This window comes from Nannobrachium achirus, assembly GCF_963921795.1.
Source record: "Nannobrachium achirus genome assembly, chromosome: 1".
Lineage (NCBI taxonomy): Eukaryota > Metazoa > Chordata > Actinopteri > Myctophiformes > Myctophidae > Nannobrachium > Nannobrachium achirus.
This window is the reverse complement of record NC_137810.1, coordinates 30,440,482-30,463,334: the sequence shown is the minus strand read 5'-3', so window position 1 is coordinate 30,463,334 and position 22,853 is coordinate 30,440,482. Positions and strand designations below refer to the sequence as shown.

Sequence of the window (22,853 nt, the reverse complement as noted above, 5' to 3'; positions counted from 1 at the left end):
TGTGTGTGTGTGTGTGTGTGTGTGTGTGTGTGTGTGTGTGTGTGTGTGTGTTTGTCAGCCAGAGGTTGGTAATGGGGAGAGGTTTCTTCCTCCCTGCTTTTTACCAGAGATGACATCACACACTGTGTGTTTGAACTATAAAAGAAATTGCTGGTGGGCAACCCAACCCATCGGCTTCACAGATTGGTCAAACTTTGTTTGGCGTTTCTGCTTCTGCACAAGAGGTAGTGTGCACAATTGAACTTCATTATTTTTACAGGGGCACAGGACATGTTTGTATCTGTCTGCCTGCAGGTCTGTCTGCTTGTCTCCTATTTATGCCCATGTAATGTATGTTATCAACGCAACGTCAGCAGTTTTTGACGACATCAGCAATCCCTGTATCTCCAAATGTAGTCGATTGGTCATGGTCATATAGTGGTGGGTACCGCAAAGAGTACTCATGGGTACAACGGGTACAATACAATACAACATGCATTCCCAACTTTCACCGTTCCAGAGTAGGCCGGTGGCCGTTAATAAAGAACATATTGACTGTAGTATCTAACGTTAGTACTGTGGTACTTTTCCACATTGGGTACTCATGGGTACAGCGAGTACTCTTACAACAGGTACAACGGGTATTGCATCATTCCCGACTTACATTGTTCTCGACTTGCGTGGTCCCCACGTAGACCGGTGTCCAAAGCACACTGGTCTAGTTCACACATTTAAGTGTCCGACTTATTGAGCATTTAAATGAGTAATGCTCACTTGGCTGTCAGTGACTTTTATAACCTGCAGAGCGAGTTTGGTGCTTAGGCGCTGGCATACCACCATACCATAACGTCACAACATAGGAACGCCTACTGTAGAACTAGAGTATTTGTTTGAGTGTGCAGGTTGTGTGCAGGTTGGCGTTTGTTTATTAGCAAACCCCATGGCACATAGATTTCACACCACCACACACATACACGCAGTCATGCATGCACAATCACATAAACTATATCAAATCCTAGTATAGCTTAGCATGAACTTAACCTACACAAGGAGATGACAATCTGATTGTGAACAGTGCACAGGTCTGTATTCTGTATTGTGGGAGGATACAGTGACACATTCATCATGCAAAGGGAAAGACTTTAGTGCAGTTGGCCTCCGGGAAACTCACATTCTCTTAAGATGATGTCACAGTAGACTGAATTTGTTCTTTACTGTGTCATTCTGTAATCTCTGTTCCCGATCTCCAACTTTGTAATCGGATTTTGGAGAGGACTTTCAGTTAATAATGATCTCTGCTATGAGCTCCACACAAAGACATTTTGAACCCCATTGTTTCACGATTATGGATCTGACTCAACTACACATCAGACTAGCGCTATGATCAGGCTTACAGATACTTACTCTACCCACAGCGTCTCAACTAATAATTTCACGGCCTGGGCCACTGGCACAGCGGTCCAGGCACCTAGGCTGCAATGCAGTCTGACAGCGTGTTGCGGGTTCGAGTCTCGATCCCGATGACCTTTACTATGTGTCTCTCCACATTTCCTGTCAGCTTACTGTCCTGTCATTAAAGGCATAAAAGCCCCAAAACTAATTGTGTAAAAAATATTAATACATATCACACAATCAGACTCATGCACAATAGACTAATGAGACAAGCTGATTATGCAGCACTCAAAAGACCTGTTCCCAGCCGTTCCAAATGTGAAACAGGCCACTCAGCAGTTCACAAATCACAAAGGGTTTAAAATGGCTTCACCAATAGCCAACATGTGATAATTTACTTTTTCTGTCACAACTAGAAAACAAATCATTGATAAAAATGTATTCTCCGGTTTCATTCATCTAAGCTGGATTTCTATGCATCGTTTTTGGTGAAGACCATTCCTTTCAGCCAGAGCCACCGGCACACACACCTCTTGCATTCTCTAGCTATTCAAAACTAGTAGCGCAATGGATGGTTGCTTGACTAAAAGCAGATTTTGCTCCATTTCCATTGTATTTGCACACTCAGTCAGCAAGTTGGAGTAAACAACAGGTGGCCATTAAGCAGCAAGTGAGAGAAGTTTCCTTTCTTTGTGGAGGCTGGCAATGGCACCGATCAGAGGGCTGACGTTGGCCAATTGCAATTGGTCTGGAATATCTGAGAAATTGTGTAATATACCAGCTGGAGAGCAAGCAAGCAAAGACAAAAGAAAATGCAAAAGGACCTCAATAACAAAGACTAAGAATGCCTGCAAAATTCACTGTGCTCCGCAGAGACCATGCAGAGACATATTTTATTGGCTGGAGCTCGACCATGCATTGACTGATGCCTGTCTTGTAAAACTCATTTTTACAAGGGGGTGAAGCTTTGTCAAGCAAAACAGAGGTCAACTTAGTGGTTTGGCCATTTGGCTATCATTTGACTCAACGCTGCTCATAAACACGCAACTGAATCAAGCATTTTCTCCTATGAACCAAAAGAATCACAATACCAGCTGTTGCTGCAGAGAAGGGAACAGATGCTGCACCCCACTGAGATACTCAAGAATCTCTATATTACTTCTCAGGAAAAAAGTTTCATATGGGTAATAAACTGTTCAGGGTAAGTACTGAGAGGACATGAGGGATGAGAGTGTGTAAAAGGCTGGTGGATACTGATATCAGAGACTGTCAGTCTGTGGCAGAAAGTAACCATTACTTCTCTGATAAGAACTGGCAACAAAGGAATCTTGAGAAATGGGACTAACGATATATCTCTAAACGTCAGACGTTCTCTGTATTTGTTTTGGCCAGACTATGCCATTGGCTCTCAAACAATGTTTTCTGTCTTTTCTTCTTTTTTAAAAGAACTTCAAATAATTTCTTCACAATCTGAAAAGGCAAATGTCTCCTGCTTTTAATCAGCTGACCTTCATTCTAACAAAATAATTGTCATCCTGGATGAGACCACATAGGTGATCAGTCAGAATAACTTTATTTGCACTGAACTTTCCCTCTATGGGGACAAGTGGACTTCTAGATGTTGACATTGTAAACCATGCCATGTATACCCCCTCTGTAGGGTTCAACAATCCAGGCCTGTATCATTATCATGGTGTATACCGGTACCTCACATGCACTCACCAACTTGTAAATATAGAAGGATGACTCATCTGACCATATCACTTTTTTCCACATCTCTGTAGACCAGTGTCAATGTTTTTTGAATCACTGAACTCTCAAGAGTACATTCATCTTTGAAATGAATGACTATAACAGCCCTCTCTATGTTACTGGAGACAGACTTGCTGACAGTGTGATCACCTCCTGGATTGACATTCTCAGTCACCTGAGGAAGAGTTGCTCTTCTACTTTTCCATACATATCACACTACCAATGACCATGAGCATCATGGTCATTGGTAGTGTGATATGTATGTGCACTTTTGACCAACCCTATTACTGATGTCTTTCCCATAGATCCAAATGCTGACTTCACTTTCACTGTTGCTATTGACACTGTAGCCAGTTGAGGAGTCTCTGTGATTGTAGCTCATGACACCCTGTCACATGGGTGGTACCCCTCCCAACCCAACAAGGGTGGTACCCCTCCCAACCCAACAAGGGTGGTACCCCTCCCAACCCAACATCATGGGATCACTACATCAACTAAACAAAAGTGCTCGCCCATCCCCTCCCCGATGTCTGTACACGCACTCATGCACTCATGCACGCGCGCACGCACGCACGCACGCACGCACGCACGCACACACGCACACACACACACACACACACACACACACACACACACACCAGAGAAAATAATGTTTTCACAATGAGAAAAGGTTGTGCATTGTCATCGTCGCTCCGGCCCAAACGTCTCTGTTCGATGATTTAGTCTGGATAAAATGGAAGCCAGGAAAACCAGGCAGGGAGAAGCAAACCCAAAAGCCAAGATTTCTCCCAAACACTGCTGGAAGAGGCCTTAATAGGACCTAGGCTAATTCCACAGTGGTGAGGAGGAATATGAAATTTATGAGATCCGAGCACCCAAAGGGACTTATAAGGCATATGAAAGCTATGTCACATCTAACCTTGAACATATAGTATTACTAATGTAGTTAACTTGGAGAACAAGATGTCATACTGGGCAATTATGACTATGTAAAAACTAAGAAGTGTCAATCTAACTCTGAGTGTGTAACTGTAAACATGGACCCGGGTGGGTCCATTTTACAGTGTCGAAAAATACATACTTTGGAGATATTTCTGATATGGGGTTCCCCTGAGTCATCACCACTTTCTCCCAACTAATTATGCCCTTGGGGTTAGGCAAGACATAAATGGATCAGGGCAGGCAAAGGAAAAACTACTGCCCACTGAATCATAGGGACATTACGTTAACAGACACACAGTGTAAGACAAATATTTAAAACTTCACGTAAAATTTTAAAGTAATCTGGTTAGAAATCATTTCCACCACACACTCAGCTGGACTCCACAAGTCTGTCTATGTCTGTCTTATGGCCACTGTAAGTTAACCCATTTATGTAATAGCCTACTATTTGAATTTTGTGCTAAAATATCTCAGACCTCAGAAAGACTCAGTATGACTGCACCTCTAGTAATGTGGGCAGGGGAAAGCCAGGTGGCCAGCCCCGCCATCAGTTCTCATACCTTACTATTACACTCATCACTCACAAAAGCCACACACATACTGTAGGCTAGCCTAGCCTACACAATATAAACAAGAGAACATATCATACAGTATTATGTATATGTTGTCCATTGTCCGTCTCCACCCATATTGCTCAACAGGCACACCTAGGTCTAACTGTTGTTGTAGGAAAGAAAAGTAAAACTGGTACTGGCACTTTTGACTCCCTCTCACTTTCCTCCTGCAGGGCTTGAATATCAGGATTGAGCAGATATACATTCAATAGAGCTTCTTTTTGTCTAAAACAGCTGCGGCAAGGCTGGACAAACCATGATGTCTGCCTTCAGCTATTCTTTCTATGCAAATAAACCTAAGACAATGTGCATAAGATTTAGGGCTACTGATAAAGACAAGTATGAATACAAGTTAATTAACAACAGATATGTTTTACCCTAATTGGAGCCTAATGCAGTGGTTCTAAACCAGTGGTCCGGGGACCACCAATAGTCCTTGAGGGGGTTACAGGTGGTCCCCAGCTAAATGATGGAGTAAGTTGGTATGGATCTTTGAGAGCGTAAAATGGGTCCATTTGGTTTCATTTAATGCTCCCAAGAGTTAAATTATTGTAAACATCTGCATTACTCAATTTAAGCAGTCTACAAAATTAACATACAGAAAAGACGAATTGATGTTTTGATTGCCTGTTCTCTCCCCTATGACACCACCCATCATTACAGCATGGAATTGTGGACAAAATCCTAAACTAAATATTCAAAGTTTTGGGTCTGAGAGGCTAAATCTCACCAAATGGTGGCCCGTGGCTCAAATGCCCAATAAATAATGGACCTTGATGTGAAAAGGGTTAAAACCACTGGCCGAATGTACTCCTCAGGTGGTAGGATATGTGTCTGGTACAGCATAATTGTCATAGGAGACAAAACAAGGCTGATACGTTCCCTAGCTCCAAGCCGTCTCTGGACTCGGGAGGTAAATTCTATTCCCTCTTTTCTCAAGTGCATCTCATACTTTTATCTCCACAGAATGAGTCATGGTTTCCCCTTCCCCCTCTCTCCCATGTAGGCTAAACCCCATCTCCATGAAACATGAGAATCTCTCCTCCGCCGAGCCTCACTGACTTTAAAGCGAAGCATATGACGTAGAGAGAGAACAATATTAAATGCGTTCGAATCCAGATACTGCTACGTCACAATTCAAAATGATTGATATCAAAGTTTTATGGCCTCAATTCCACAAATCAATAATTAAAAAAAGATCTCTCATGAGCGCACGCCGGCGCCCCCAAAGCGCGTCCGGAGAGAGACGCGCGTCGCGTTACCTTTGATGTAGTTGGATTTAGTTTCATCCAGCAGACTGGACGCGGATATCCCCATGATGCCAGGCTGTCAGTCGGAGACGAATGTATCCACAGGTATGCTTCGCTCCTCAGGTACTGTTCACACTGTTGCATCGACAGCGACAGCGAACGAAGACGCCCTCTCTTCTCTCTCCCTTTCTCTCTGTCATTCAATGACGGGCGTGCCGTGGAGCAAAAGAAAGGCACGCCAGCTGTTGTAGGTGGCGTAAACACTCATTGGCATTATTCATCACAGTCTACTGCCAGCGGCGCCTACCTCAGGTTTCAGAGACTACAGGTTGCTGCTCCCTTGATTTTCATATTTCGGAAAACGGTACGGAAAAGTTATGCATTTCCGTGTCGCGTAACACGAGAAAATACACATCTTTTCGGTACAAAGTCATACAAAATCCACCAGTGTAGAATAGTCGCCTTCGCCTACTATACAAAATTAAATGAGAGTGCAACACGACAACTCTAAACATAGCCTACAGTGATACATAATAATGATAATGGCACAATTTTGGTTGGAACAGTGGTTTGCTGGTTTATACATAAAGCCATCCACAGTATATTTATTATAGTACTTATTTATTGTGCCAGAGGTATCTTTTCATATAGTCCCCTGTCTCATAGGCTTTCACCCAGTGTACATGTTAAAATGTGATAGCATGTTTATTTAGACAGATGCTGGCATCTTAGTTTCAATGTATGATTTTACTTTTTATAAAATATTTAGACTTATGCTATAGGTGACAGGTTCTTAGTTTACCTATGATCTTAGATTTGATGTATGCTTACCTTTTTTTTTTTTTTACCTATTAATATCACTCTGGATAAAGAGTCTGGTTAATGCCTAAATTGACATTGAGAAATGGGTGAATATTGTTTTACATATTATCCTAAGAATGTTTACATTTTCAGAACACACAAGGTAGGTAAGGCTTATAAATGTGTCCATACACGTCTCCCTCACTGTCAAGAAATACAGAGGAAGCGTGCAGGAATGCAGGTGTGGAATGCATGAATCACATTCCTCAGAATCAGAAACGAGCATTATTCAGGCTTTACAACAAACTTTTATTAGTTAGTCAATATAATACAATGTAGAAAAAATAAACAGAAAAGGATCCAATATTTTAATAAACGGAAAACAATAAATATTCTATAATCCTTCAAAAAAATATATTTGTTTGATGTATTACATTGCACTAACTTAAGCTCTCTGAAATAAAAGTACAATCTCTAGTATAGATAACAACAGGAAAGTATTAAGCTTACATCTGTGCATTCGAATATTTCGCTTCCTGCAAAGGGAGTCAATTCAGAACGTAAAGTTTAATGTTTCACATATTAAAGACAGTTTGGGACAAAAGTAGTAGTAGAAAAAGTGTTTTGAAGAAAAGGAGACAGACATTCAGAGATCTCTGCCTAGGCCCTTTGCTTTGAAAACAAATCCTGATACCATCCCATATGGGGGATTGCCCTAAAGCTGTTATTTTTTTAATTTCCGAATCGTCCGTCTGATAAAGACAACAAACTAACAAAATATGTTATATCGCTCCGTTTGAAGAGAATCTCTGAACTGATGACATTCACAAGGAATTGATCTTAATCCACAAAATAGCCTAAAATAGCCGATCTACAAGCTCACAATGCTGTGAGCTTGTAAGTAAGTAGCCTTAGGGAAGCAACATTACCAGAGACATGTGCCCCACAGGTTTCACACTTTCTCCTGTATCCTTAGTGTACGAGCAGCACACACACCTCCTGGACACCTCCTGTATATGTCACAGGGACTTAACTCCAATCCAACCATTGATACAGAGTGCCAAGCAGGGTGGCATTGGGTGGCATTTTTATAGTCTGTATGGTATAACTCGGCTGGGGAGTGAACCCCGCGCCACAGTCTCTGGGCGACATTGTAACCCCAAGGCAACGGAGCTGGTTGTGAGCTTGTGGATCGGCTATTTTTGGTCAAGATTCAGCCATGTATAAGTCAGCCTTTAGTGTAATCACACTGTCTCTTCAGTGGCCAGGCTCGTCTGGGCTGTGGAGGTGGTGGGCACACTGTACTTGGTGAGGATAGACTTGACCTGCTCTAGCGTGGCTTCAGTCCGAACCCCCGTGGGGTCAAAGTGAGTTCGACTCACCCTGAAACCCGCCTCTGTCAGGTACTGGAGAAACTTGTTTAGCCTAGAAACAGGAAAGACACGACTGAGGGAAGCAAATAGCATGTGTGGGTGGGGGAAACAAATTGTTTGATAGGTCCCATTTCTTTTTCAGACAGAATGACATTTCACAATGTATTGCTACAGATCTGGGGAGTGGGGACCCACCAGCGATAGGCCCAACATTTTGTGCACAGCCCCCTGGTCAACCCATTAAGACCTGGAACCACTTTAACCATTATTTTATGCTTTGACTATTAAGAATTAGCAGACATACAAGCTCACAGCGTGGCACAGAATGAGTGCCACGCTGTGAGCTTGTAGATCTGCTATTTTTTTAATATATTTTTAAAGCGAATATTTGTAACTCTCCCTGATACATAATATTTTGAGATGGGGGTTGGCGGACAAATACATATAATTCTTGGGGTCCTTGACATGAAAAAGTTTGAGAACCACTGACATAGAAACATGCTTTTTACAAAAACCTTAGAAGGATTTAGAAGACATTTATAGAATCGGGTCAAAAATATTCAAAGACTTGCACACATTTTCACGATTTAAAAGAAATAGCAGATCTACAAGCTTGTGTAGCTTGTATATCGGCTATTTTTTTAATAGTTAAAGCATAAAATGATGGTTAAAGTGGTTCAAGTCTAACGCGATGTCACAGATGCGTTCCAGGTCTTTCTTTAACACACTCTAGCTGTTGAGCCATACAGTATCATAACCAATAGACTCACAGGTTAAAAGAAAGTTGTAACTCACTTGGGCATGTTCATCCCTCTGATGCTGTGACGATGGATACTGTAGTAGAAGGCTGGGTGCTCAAGGGAGGCGTCAGACTTCAGCTTCTTCAAGACATTACCTGGCTCATCACCAGTCTTCCTCTTTCCTTCAAGGAAAATAATTTGAACACAAAATTCAATTAAAACGGGCAGCAAGGTCTACATTTTATTTATTTAATGTATACATTTTGAATTCCTCAAAACAAGAATCACTGAAATTCTCTTGTGATGGAAATGTGTAGATTACATTTTAGCTTAACCTGCCCTCTAGAGGACCTTGGTAGATCTGCGGTCTAGGCGGAGACACTGGGATTGTTGCCTAGTTTTACAGAGAAGGATAGAAATGAGTCAAATGACTCACCAGACTGGTCTGCAGTGCCCGACTCTTCAACCCTTTGTAAGGTCTTAATCACCACACCACATTCCACTGAAGAGAAAAGTAAACCAATAAACTAAACACTAGTGCAGGTACAGATTCAGGGAAAATAAACAGCAGTAAGTCTCAAGGTTATGTACATTTCATCACATACATACAGTATGCATGCAAGCATGCAGACAGGTTGGTTTTCCTAACTTTTGGGGACATTGCATTGACTTAAATTCATTCCATAACCACAATACCTACCTGACTTTAACCCCTTACCTTAATCTTATGAAACTGTAATAAAATCGAACTTGGGACAGCAGTAGTGACACACTTGACAACAGGCTTGATGTCTCTAAAATGTCAGGAATCAGGAACAGACAAATAATGGGACCACATTATTGGGTCTCACCTTGGTTGGTGAGAGCAGAGGACCCGTGTACAGAAGACTTTAGTGTGGTACACTCAGACTCGCAGATGAGAGTTTTTACCAGGGGTTGGATGTCATCCATACTGTGTTTTACTGCTGCAAACAACATCCTCCTCAGGAATCCAGTGTTAAACAGGGGGCCTGACCTGGAAACAATCATTTGGTATGCAAGTTGAAATGCAATCCTTTACATGAATGTCTTAGCTGCAATGATGGTACAGTTTACAGTATATTTTATTATACCAATTACACAGAAACATTCCCTTCAGCTATTTCTGACATTTTATAGTGAACTAGTGTGATTACCCTACCATAATGGTCCTAACTCCACAGCAGTCATTCCAGGCATGCTCCCATGACAGTTACAGGGCAGCTGGTTATAGAGGTTGTCTGGTGAAAAGAGACAAGACAAGAAAATGAGAAGAGACAAGAATACAGTAATAAAGATGTGAAAAAATGTAATACTCTGTATGTGTGTGTTTCTCACATTTTTAAAAAATGTGTTCCCCTTTTTTTCTTCTTGTTTTTCTTTCTATTTCTATTATTATGATGAGTATTTTACAATTATTAATTGTTATTTTTTGGCTATTCTGCCTTTATTGATTGTACAGTGGGGAGAGACAGGAAAGAGAAAAGGTCCAGTAGTGTGATGTAAATGTACTGTCAAATGATCTTGGTTAGAACATTCTGCCGCTGTATTCAGTGGGAATTACAGGTACACTATACCACTCTCGGAGGAGCTAGTGACGTGTGGGTGTCCCTAGGCCCTAGGGCTTAATCTTACCCTGCACCATGCTGCCTTGTTTGGAGAAGACCCTCTCTTCACACCACTGGCAGTGGATGAGCTGCCGTAGCCTCTTGGCTGACTCGTCAGCTTGGGTTGGTCCCCGGAGGACCCTCACCACCACCAAGACGAAATGCTCCACTGCCACTGCCAGCAGCACCTCGATGCCTTTATTGCAGCGTGCCGCCGCTCTGGAAGATGATTAGGGCTGTCACAATTATTACATAATCGTCTAATCGCAATTATTTGACATAATCACGATTATTTTTCATAATCATCATAATCTTTCCATATTGAAAAATGTTCATATATTTAAAAAATATATATGCGCTGTGAGCTTGTAGATCGGCTATTTCTACTATCAATGTTCTTTTTTAAGTGTAACGTTGTTAAATATGCCAGTAATTTCTTTGTATATTTAGGTTATGTGTCATATCTACTATGTGCAACTTAAAAGCCTAAAAGCCAAACAGAAATGTAATTGTCAACGACGAAAACACAATTAAATTGTTAATCGCAATTATGTGAGTGACAATTAATCGTCATGTAAAATGTCATAATCGTGACAGCCCTAAAGATGATGATAAATATGAATACATTACTAACCAACGACCACTGACGCAATTAACAGATACACACAAACACACTCCACATATTGACACAAGACTGAGAGTCTACCTGGCAACAGTGGCTACCACCATGCGTGCGGCCAGCTCTTTGTAGTACTCTGTGCGTACTATGTGACAGCCGTAGTGGCGCTGGGTGACGTTGGGTGACTTGGCGTAGAGGGAGCCTGTGTCTGTGGACGTCACCGAGATGATGCCAAGGTTCCGGACATTTCTGAAGGCGGCGTCCAGGTAGTTCACAGCCGTGCCAAATGGGTCAAGGTGACTGAAAGATTTGACCACCAATCAAATTGATCATTTATTACGTAATCAACCTACCAATTAATTAGTCTATCTAACACACTAAAGAATATAAAAACACAACAGAGACTAATCATGCATTATTAGACAAGCATAAGTGTAAAGCAATAGTTTGGCAGAAATGTCATTAGAATTGAATTGTGTCAAAGTGCCTAAATTGAAAACATTAAAAAGGAAATAGCCCCATTCTCCACCGACAGTGCTGTGAACCTACACTTGTACTCACATATAGTCAAAGGGCCGAAGATGCATGATGACGTTGGCATCCATCTTAGCAACTTCCACTGTGGCTATGGGCACTCCCTCTCCTTCACTGCTCACCTCTTCAGGTCCTCCGGACGTCCATGAGTTGCCCTCCACCCGGATGTTGTTCAGTTCGCAATTCTCTTTAATCATCTTGACGCATATGTCACTGATGTCCGTTATGGTGACTTTGACTTCATTACGAAGATGCTTGGCCCATTGGAGGCCCATTATCCCTGTGGCACAGGAAGTCGATGCAAATAAAGAACCAGAAAATACCCAGATGAATACCTATTATGTAGTTAGTGTTGTACAGGAATGCTAATAAAATACAAGTCTCCAACACTATTACACAATTGTATTTGAAGGTGAGACAATTATTCCAGCTACTGAAGCCAGGTTAATTAAACCTGGGGAAAATGTAATATGCAAAACACACTGTATAATTACACTATTAAAATCATTTACACAGATTACAATATACATCTAACTATTAATTTACCGAAAGTCTGTCCGGCCATCTGTCATTCTGACATCACTGATACTAAACAGTGTCGCCACCATGGAAACAATGCCCAACTGACATCAACAAAGCCCAACTGACATCACTACAGTGCCCACATTTGGAGATGACATCACAGATTGGCCTGGACACGGAACACCATATATGGGCATAAAAGAGTGCCAGACAGACGAATACAACGGGTATTGCACAACTGGACATCGATGGTGACTATTCTGCCCAATGGGCACCAGTCTGGGTTCTCCAACATTACTTCTGAGACTCCTACATTCAATCCCTCATCCCACACCCTCGGGCACAGGACTAGTATATACCGAGTCACATCAACTTTTAATTGCTCACCTGTGGCCCCAAAAGCATCCAGACACTCCAAGGGTTTCCTCTCCTCTGCCAACACGGCCAGTGAACAAAACACCAGCTGCCTGAAATATGCATACACATTTACTGTATGAATACTGAGCTGGTCACCCATAAAGGACAATTTTATATATATATATATATATATATATATATATATATATATATATATATATATATATTATTTTTTTCATATTTTAGATTGTAATTAGGAAAAAGAAAAGATGAGTGTTAAAATGTTTTCATTTACTGCTTTCTATCATTTTAGCCATTTTAGCGATTGGGAGGGGCACGCGTACAAGTGGCTAAACATGTCTTTTTAGACACAATAAGCCGGCAATTTCTTTAATACTATTTACAGTAACACTACTAGCCCCCATAAGTCACATCTGCCGATGAAAGATTGCAGTTCATCTTGGGAATGGGCTTATTGTGTCTAAAAATACATATTTAACCACTCTGCGATTTTGATTTCAGTGGTTTGGGGAATGCGTACCCAGAACCCACTGGAATTAAAATAGTTAAATTCGCTAAAATGATAGAAAGTGGTAAATGAAAACAGTTTAACACTTTCACCTAATCACCATTACCGTATAACACTTTCACCTAATCACCATTATAATGCTCATCAATTGTGTCATGGCTCATGGGTGAGAATTGCAGTTCCCCTGTCCGTGTGGCAATTAGCATTTGAGACAATTAATTGTAGAACTCTGAATCAAGCAAAACCTGTCCACGAACCTGTTGGTCTTCATCTTACGGTTGAAGTAAGTGTCACTCTTCTGTGGTGTGGTGTGGTTAGGAAGGAGCTGCACGTTAGTCCCAAGTTCTTTCATGATCTCATAAGCCTGTCCAGAGGGTGCTGGCCAGACAGGAAAACATACATTTCTATCATTACTTACTAGTTTGTTATTATTGTAAATAATAACGAACTAATCGTTATTATTGTAAATAATAACGAACTGACATAATCTGTCTGTAATAAATAGGGTGGAAAGTCTACAAGGACAAATGTGCATATTCGTATAGTTTTCCAGATAGTTGGCCTAACAGCACTACACATTAGATGGGGAATGATGCATTATTTATTTCCAAGATAATTCATGGTGCGATCCCAACATTTGTATTCAAACGTCTTGTTGGTAAGGGTAAGTGGATAAGATCCATACATGTGAGGTAAACCTTTTTCTTTTTTTAAACAATGTAATTGTGTATTTCTTGTGATTTTTTACCTGGCTCCTCAAAGGGCACATCTGAGCCCCCTGAATAGCTGGCCTCTGTCTCGCCTTTGTTGACATGTCGTTTCAGGTGACTTATCATGTCCGTCTTTCGGGCGATGGTGACAGAACACACTACACAATGGTAGTGGGCCACCTGTCTGCCTAATGTCTGTAGGGGAATAAAAAATAACACTTGTGTGAACTGAGCGGTGGAGGCTGCGCGTGTGTGTGTGTGTGTGTGTGTGTGCGTGCGTGCGTGCGTGTGTGTGTGTGCCTGGCCTGAACAACAGCGCCCCTCCCTTAACATGTGTGGTCAGAAAAGGTATTGTAGGCTACATACAGACAGACAGACAGACAGACAGACCCACACACACGGCCACGTATAGGAGACGGTGTGACCACTGCTCAAAAACAACGGTTGTGAGAGACTGATTAGCATGGATAAGATCAAATAAAAACACAAGCCACAGTAGTGGGTCCTGCCAAATATAATTCAAATGTAAGACAGAGAGAAAGAAAGAGCTGTTTATTTGGCATCAGGTACAGCTCATCTGCAAGCTGACAAGCAGATTAATTATCTATTCTTGGCAACGAGAGACAGAAATAGAGATAACCAGAAGAAAAATTGCTGACATAAATATTCAACGGTCCTTGGGCAGCTTTGCTTGTCTCTGCAGCTGAAACTAAACACTTGTTCCAAATCAACTGTAACTTGAGCTAGACAAACAGTGTTTAAATTAGTCTTACCTGGTCCCCATTCAAGTTGGGCTTCAGGTGTCTGCAGGGTAGGTGACAGATACACATCCTCTGGCCTATTGGGGGTTCATAGGGCAAAGGTCATTAAAAGGTGAAGAGATCAGAATAAATTGAAAAATGTTTGTTAATAATGGCCTGTAATCAGCATTTTCATTATTGTACAGTCATTTATGCAGACATGCTTAGCTGGCCTGTCAATGTTGGTTATAGACTTGCCAGGCTACTTTTAGGGTAAAATCTTGCTAGCTTTCCAATACATTACGTGGAGGAGGATGCCATTTGAAATTTCAGATGGAGACTGGCTACATATCAACGTTGGCATACAAGCTATATCTTAAAATGTCAATTGAAAACATTTCCTCAATTTCTGTATTGGAAGAATTGCTTCCCTTGAAACTTTTACCTTTAGGTAAAGTAATATGTAATAGGGGTGTCACAAACAAAATGACAGAAAATAAAAAGAGATTGATCAAGTTAGCCAAAATGTTAAATCAACAGAGCTTGAATGGCACCTGGTGTTGAGATTTAACACTGCAGTTACTGTACATAGAAGAGACACTACATGGCAGAAGGGAGAACATCTTTACTTTAGCAACCTGCAAAAACCACCCAGATTGTCTATTTTTTGTGTGTATGATTAAAATACATTTTAAAAACTCGAGAATTGAACCGTGAGCTTGAACAATGCCTACAAATAATCAATGATTGGCTAACATGCTAATTTGAGCGTTGTATGCCAACGTTGATGATGTTGCCTGCCTACAAAGGTTGGCCTTGTGGTGATGTATCCATCTCTTTCCGCGGGAATTTACTGGACAATTGTTTTCACCACACTTCCGGTTAAAAGCAGACATACAAGCTCACGTCGCGTCGCAGATGCAACCGTTGTGAGCTTGTAGATCACACTCGCTGCGGTGCCGAAAGCTCCGTGCAACTTCTGCGCAATGCACGATGGGATGTTGGAAAGTTGTGGATACACGCAGCATGAAGTGTGCAGTGTAGTTTACTTTATGCAGGCATCATCGTGAGATTATCTTTTTTAAAGCTATACAGGTAGATACAGAGAAAGATAGACAGAGGGATGTAGATAAACCCTGTTCTAAATGGCAAGGTCTCTTCTGTGCCATGCTGTAAAATGCAATCCTTATGCCTCTAGTTTCAGGCCAATTAACAACTGAACTCAGCTGACTTCCTTTATTTAGAGAACCATGTAAACTTGATAGGCCACATATAAAATAGTGATATAAATGGAAACAAAAGCCAGTGTTCTTGTGGTGTTGTCCCTTTTCATTAGGCCCACTTTCTCCATTAGCAGCAGAGTAGTCCATTGTACTGCCATTAAACATAAAAAATGACTACAGACAAGCTGCAGTAGAGGCCATAAGAGTCTAATAACATTGGCATCGATGTGTTTAGTATTTAGCCATTCAAAAGGAATTTGCAACATGTGCAGATCATTAAAGAAGCTGCACAAATCACATTGCAGTGTTCAGCGGCAAAGCAGAGCCCATCTAGTGAACAGCATTGATAACTGTTTGTTTTACCATGTCTTGGTCTTTCTAAATACTTTACCTGTAAGTAAACACCTGCTTTACAAGATTGATGTTGGTGTAATATTCTTTAACATAAACTTTTACATGCAATCTAACTTTAAAACTCTATGCACACAATCTGGGGGGGGGGGGGGAGTAGAGTTCAGAGGGCGGAAAACAAAGAGTAGTGCAATATTTTGTGCCTATTTGGGAAGATGCTCATACCCTCAAATTCCACATAGACTTTCCAGTGGAGGTTCTGGAGATGGCGCCGGAGCTTGTGACTGTAGCAGGCTTTAAATTTCTCCTCTGGACACAGAGGACATGACTTCCTACCAGCTGTTGAATGGAGACAATTGCCATAGTATTTTGTTATTTAAACCCTTTAAAGTTTAAACTTCTGAAAAATATGCTTTACAGAACTCATTTTGTGGATAGATTTGACTTACCACCATTGAGGTCAACAAGTATTTCAAGGCCCTCTAGTTTGGTCTGAATTGAAATGTGTCTGTCTGTAAGAAAAATTACAATATTTTAGTCAACATTAATAAAAAACAATCAAATACATAAAAAAGTTTTTATTAAACCATAGCCTGTTTCCAAAATAGCTTAGCATTGGCTTCTCAGGCACCATTTTAATGCTGTCAAAAGGTACAAGTTGATTCCTGAACTCAACTCAGTAGCCCAGCACAAAGCCAGAAACAAGAACCCTTCATGAATATGACATTACCAATAGTTGTGGTGGATGGTTTGGCATCATCACCACTTGCTTCACTCTTTATCTCAGATGCTGGGTCATCTTTGGGTGGAGGTGCAGGACCACCATCTTTTGGAAACAAAAAATAAAGTAAAAGAGAGCAAGTCATTTGATTGGTTTCCCATCATTTGATTTGGGTAAAACAAATACAATTCACTTTCCCACCGGTTGCGAACGAACATGGTTTAAACTGTGTATTAAACCTCCCGAGTCCTGTGTTCAACTACCCCAAAGCGGAAAGAATAAGTATATTCAGTTCAGGACTACGTTTATACATAACATAACATAACATTTAGCCACATAGTCAAGTCAAGGCTATCTTGCGCCAGGAGGACCTGCTGCACCATAGACGCGCGGTTGGGCATTAATAGGGTGAGCTACGGTCAACACTGTGCTCTGCTGTGTGCGGTGCGCCTACACGGCCCTGTTGCAGAGCTCCGCGACGAGGCCGTGGTATTTCCTCATTTTGTACTACGTAATTTACTACTAGGAGGTCCCATGGCGGAGCTCCGCGGCGATGCCCACATTTGACTCGGGGGAACACATTACAATAAAAAAAGGTTACAGAAGTTATAAATCCCCGATGTAATTTACCTTTTATATCGACGTCCTCCTGGTGTAGCTGAAGAGCGTCTCCTTCCTTGAGCTCCGCCATTGCTTTAACATTTAAGTTATAAACTACATATCCCATTATAGCCCTGCAGCTACTATTTCCGTTCTACGGGATATTTACGGATGTTTATGTTGCGCATGTTCCGTTGTTAAGTGTACTTCAAAATAAAGTGTTGGCCATCTAGCAGCGTAAAAATATAAAAGATAAATGTTTTATAGCTATTATATTTTGTAGTTTTTTGGGACCGTGAAAAATAAATGCAATGGGACTGAAATCTACAACAATTTCACAACCAGCTGCTCTTAGCCAGCAGCCTCTGACAGTCACTATGCATAAGTCACTATGCAGACAGGCAGGCTATGTGAAAAAATATTGCATTACAATTTACATTTTCAATGCTTTGACGGTGATGTGTTTTTAGTTGTTTTCATGTTATTCATGTAGGTCTGTCCTTAAATGGTCTGATGGTCTCCCTCATTCTCTCTGCTAACCATCTCAAGACCTCTCTCCAAGACAGAACTTGGAGATATTTGTTTTATAACTGCCTACAGCAGTAGGTTTATAATGCTTTAAATTTGAGATAGAAGGTAGGTAGGCCTATAGTCTATGGCTTTTATCAGACTTTCAAAACCTCCACCTTTCATTCCAGTCCAGAATTCCTGCTACAACAGTGGTTTTCAAGTTCAATGTTTTCAGGCCGCGACCCCTCAATAATAATTATTATATTTTAATAACATAAAATAAAAATGCTATGCTCTATAGAAACACGTTTTTCAGAAATTGGGATTTGGAAGCATAGAGTATAAATTTGGAAGACATGTAGAATCTGCCTCAGGTCTTAATGTTAATCAACTATACTCTTATGTTGAAATCCACCGGCCGGAAGTTTAATGCTTACTCAAATAACTGACGGAACACTGTTGTAAAGCTGTGTAAAGTGAGCAGGAAGAACGTTGTAAAGAGAGTTTTTAGCGTGTGTGCCCAGTATTCTGGTCAGGTTAATGTGGGCTACTAACGGTAAAGTAAACGTACATTTGCATACGTTTCCTTCTATGCAATAACGTAAACGTTTAGTCTGCAAAGTGTAGTCCTCGTCACCTCGTGTTCAATGTTAACTTGTGTGACGAGTGACAGCTTAAGTGAAGTGACAAGCGTAATTGACAAGCTAATATGACTGACAGAATGCTTTCCATTCAACGTTACTTTCTACGTCATACCTCTATTATAGAATACAGAGGCTAGTCGACTAGAACAAGCGAAGCCCCCCCTGCATTCTTTGTTAAAATGACGTTTACCTTAAATGGCAATGAAGAAGGGACATTACGGAAATTAATGAGTGAGAGTGACTGAATGAACTAAGACCAAGAAGACAATCTGTTTTTTGTTGTTGTTAGAAACTCAATGCTACAATGTCTAAAAAGAAGAAGGCAGAGAGATTATCTCCAAGTGACAAAGGCGAAGAGGTAATTAGAACTTTCACTATATAACTGTAGCTAAATATGTTTGTTACTGTAACATTTTTTCCCTCTGATTTTTTGTTTTGTGTGCATTGTACTGTGTATATTTGTCTGGCATTTAATACCCCAATGTAAACAAGCCATTGTGCTTCCTTGGCTTTAAATCCTATTAGTAGACCACTATACCTTGTATCTGAATTCTGAACTGTACTGTCCTGTGCTTTTACTATGAGAGCAGCTAATAAAGTAATCAATCAATCAATCAATCAATCAATCAATCAATCAACTTTTTGATTTAGGCTATAATATGATTATATGAAGCTGCCCTAAAGCTATATGCAACATGAAGCTGAACATTATGTGTAATGTTTTGCAGTCTTCCAAAGAGCAAGATGGTGAAAGAAAACGCAAGAGTGCTTCAAACAAGCATCATAGCTACAGATCTGACAGGTAAAGTATATACTTTGAGCATGAGCTGATTCTTCTAAAAGCAGTGCAATCAAAATGACGGTAATGTCATCATATTCCAATGATGTATCTCAATATTTGTATTCATAGTTGTCCAGAGTAACATTTTAATGACTATCTATTCAATCTGATCTACTACACATAGATCGACGAAGAACCAGGACAAAAGCAGCACTTCCAAAAGCAAAGATGTTTACCAAAGTGGTCGGCATATCAAAAAAGCTGTCTACAAGCTGGCAAAAGATATCACCCATGAGACCCGAAGGTCAGACCAGACGTCTGGGGGAAAGGTGGGGGAGAAAACTCCCTCACTGTCTGTAGAACCGAGGGAGAAGGGACCTACGCGGCGGGTGCAGGAGAGGGAAGAGGTTAAAAAGCATGCAAAGCATCATTACCCCACATCCAGTCACAGTACGTCTGATAAGCATCATTACCCCAAATCCAGTCACACTACCTCAGATAAGCGCTCGGATGGATCACAGCGGCACACATCAAAACGAAGGAATTCCACACAAGCGCCTTCGTCAGCCAAGTCCTTACAATCTCAGGTGCCTCCTAAGAAAGAAGTGAGTGTAGGCTTCGTCAGTCGGTTTATATGCTTCTACAGAATTATATATATATATATATATATATATATATATATATATATATATATATATATATACACACATACATACAGTACATACATACATACATACATACATACATACATACATACATACATACATACACACACACACACACACATATATATATATAGTGTGATATGTGTAAATAATTGTACATAATAATTCTAATGCTACAGTTAGTAATGCCCAATTGCCCATTTCTTTTTTTTTATATGACTCATAATGTTTTGCAGAGTGTACATGGAACACCAAAACAAAGGAATGCCACACAAGTGCCTGCGACAGCCAAGCCGTTACAATCTCAGGTTCCCCCTATGAAAGAAGTGAGTGTGGACTTCTTCAGTCGGTTTATATGCTTTTATATATATTTATGTATGTATGTATATATATATATTATGGGTGTGAATCTACTATATCGATATGCAAACAGCAAAATATCGTACTGTTTGGCCTTGTATCATATCGTTTTGCAAATCTGTATCGAATCGTTTTACAAAGCAAATAATCTATATGTATACTAAGTACTTGTTCCTTGTATTTAGCAATTTTAGGAAGAAAAATATAGCTACTTTTGGTCTATCGATAAACGTGTGTAATTTCTGTGTTCATGAAGGTGCGGGTTTGTCCATACTGTATGTGTTTAAATATATTGTCCATGTATTTGCAAAATTATTTCAGTGCTTAGTTATTTATATCCATAATAATAATAAAAAATCCTTAAAAAAACTGCTTCACACTGGGTGTGATTTTATTTGTATTTTTTTTAAGTAAGTAAGTAAGTAATGCCCATTTCCTTTTTCAATATGACTCATAATGTGTTGCAGAGTGTACATGATAAAACATCAAAACCAAGGAATTCCAAAGGAGTGCCTTCGACAGCCAAGGCCATCCAATCTCAGGTTCCCCCTAAGAAAGAAGTGAGTGTAGCCTTCTTCAGTCGGTTTATATGCTTCCATATACTATACTGTACGTGTGTGTGTGTGTGTGTGTGTGTGTGTGTGTGTGTGTGTGTGTGTGTGTGTGTGTGTGTGTGTGTGTGTGTGTGTGTGTACACACACACACACACACACAGTATATGTGTATGTATATACAAGTTCGTGTGTGATATGTGTAAATATGTAAAATAATGTGCAGACCAAAGTGGAGTCAGTTTTATGTAATGCTACAGTAAGTAATGCCCATTTATTGTTTTAATATGACTCCTAATGTGTTGCAGAGTGCAGATGATGGGACACGAGTGCCTTCGACATCCAAGGCCATCCAATCTCGGGTTCCCCCTAAAAAAGAAGTGAGTGTGGACTTTTTCAATCTGTGTATATATTTCTGGCTTTGTATGTACGTATGTCCCACACTTGGCTCATTGGCCAAGCTTCGTGGGACGCTTAATGAAATGAACTCATAAAAAGCAACGCTCACTTCACACTGGGTGTGATTTTATTTAAAAAGAAATTATGCTACAGTAAGTAATGCCCATTTATTTTTGAGCGGTGCAAACCGCTCCTATGAACCTCCTTTTTACCAAAATTATGATGTCACTAATGATGATGACATAAGTTAACTAGACCAATGAAACACTTCGATTCTGTTGATTTGTCCATGATGTCATAGGCACAGAGGCACCCGATTGGTTCACCCTGATTTAGAACGCGTTTAGGACGCAGAAAATACGTCATAAAAATGATGTCATAGGCACAGAGGTACCTGATTGGTTCACCCTTTAGGCCGGAGAAAATAAACATGGTGTCCAATCAAATGCTTACATGATTATGAATTGACCAAACTGAACAGACCAATGAATTCGAATTTCAAAATTGTGTTAAATGAATATCACACATAAGCAGAGAAAATAACCACACTTTTAGACAGACTGTGGATAATTTCACAGGTTATAAATGATAGGCAACTAATACAAGTTTAAAATACAAATAAACAGCTTTTGAAAATAATTATGATGTCACTAATGATAATGACATGAGTTAGCTAAGCCTGATTTAGAACGTGTTTAGGCCGGAGAAAATACGTCATAAAAAACGAAGGCACGGAGGCACCCGATTGGTTCACCCTTTAGGCCGGAGAAATTAAACATGGTGTCCAATGAAAATGCTTACTTGATAATGAATTGATCAAACTGAAAGACCATTGAATTTGAATTTCAAAATTGTATTAGATGAATATTGACGTGTATTGGAAACACTACATTGGAGAGTTCTGACACAAATATTAGACTGAATTCATAAGTACGAAGTTGCTGTGCATAGTTCTAAGCCTTGTGCTGGAGAGAGGAGACGAGAGACGCAGGCAGGTGATCAAGTTCTTCCATCAGTTTATTGGACAGACAGAGACAGCGGAGCAGCGGAGACTGAACGAGCCCATCGGCTCGCCCAGCGGGAGACACACACCTAAACTTACATGTTCAGAGTTACTTATATTGGTAATTTCTGTCAATCATTACAGGGCTTATCTTGACCCAAACCTTGAAAAGAGCCACACATAGGGTGAGAGTGACCCCAGCTGTTGGTCAGTCACTTACATAAACATGTGCTGCATGTTTCCAACATATGTGCGTGTATATTAACGTAAGTCGGCACAACGTCTTGTATGTGTCATCTTGTACATATACAGACCTATAACAGCCAATATATGTAGGCCTACTTAGGCCTAACACTGTGCTTGCCATTGTACAGCCAAACGCAACAAATGGAGCGTGTAACAACAAATTAATTATGTGGATGCATATTAACCATAATTAAGAATATGTAGTTTTTGATCCACTTTGATATACCTCAATATCACTCATAAGCGGAGAAAATATCCACACTTTTAGACAGACTGTGGATAATTTCACAGGTTATAAATGACAGGCAGCTAATACAAGT

The 22,853-nt window shown here is 40.4% G+C and overlaps 3 protein-coding genes across 4 annotated transcripts in view; 1 reads left to right on the top strand and 2 right to left on the bottom strand.

Moving 5' to 3' along the window:
* The window catches only part of niban1a (niban apoptosis regulator 1a), a 34,781-nt gene extending 28,629 nt beyond the window's left edge, over positions 1 to 6,152 (bottom strand). For both annotated transcript variants that reach the window (XM_080736151.1, XM_080736152.1), the window contains exon 1: positions 5,942 to 6,152. In XM_080736151.1, coding sequence (XP_080592277.1) covers positions 5,942 to 5,996 — 55 coding nt within the window. In that variant the 5' untranslated portion in view covers positions 5,997 to 6,152. The remainder of the gene's footprint in view (positions 1 to 5,941) is intronic.
* Positions 6,153 to 7,310: 1,158 nt separating this feature from the next.
* On the bottom strand, positions 7,311 to 17,465 carry trmt1l (tRNA methyltransferase 1-like; the record flags this gene model as incomplete). Its single annotated transcript, XM_080728144.1, has 16 exons — positions 7,311 to 8,155; positions 8,899 to 9,025; positions 9,280 to 9,345; positions 9,695 to 9,858; positions 10,024 to 10,102; positions 10,497 to 10,687; positions 11,175 to 11,387; positions 11,649 to 11,901; positions 12,531 to 12,606; positions 13,283 to 13,407; positions 13,778 to 13,934; positions 14,513 to 14,577; positions 16,279 to 16,392; positions 16,503 to 16,565; positions 16,784 to 16,879; positions 17,405 to 17,465. The coding sequence occupies 16 exons, from the start codon at positions 17,463 to 17,465 to the stop codon at positions 7,975 to 7,977; spliced, it is 2,031 nt and encodes a 676-aa protein (XP_080584270.1). The 3' UTR covers positions 7,311 to 7,974.
* An 868-nt stretch (positions 17,466 to 18,333) lies between these two features.
* The window catches only part of swt1 (SWT1 RNA endoribonuclease homolog), a 45,365-nt gene continuing 40,845 nt past the window's right edge, over positions 18,334 to 22,853 (top strand). The window contains exons 1-7 of the mRNA XM_080728133.1: positions 18,334 to 18,440; positions 18,818 to 18,886; positions 19,257 to 19,330; positions 19,494 to 19,914; positions 20,211 to 20,300; positions 20,802 to 20,894; positions 21,194 to 21,265. Of these exons, the coding sequence (XP_080584259.1) occupies positions 18,833 to 18,886; positions 19,257 to 19,330; positions 19,494 to 19,914; positions 20,211 to 20,300; positions 20,802 to 20,894; positions 21,194 to 21,265 (804 nt within the window). The 5' untranslated portion in view covers positions 18,334 to 18,440; positions 18,818 to 18,832. The remainder of the gene's footprint in view (positions 18,441 to 18,817; positions 18,887 to 19,256; positions 19,331 to 19,493; positions 19,915 to 20,210; positions 20,301 to 20,801; positions 20,895 to 21,193; positions 21,266 to 22,853) is intronic.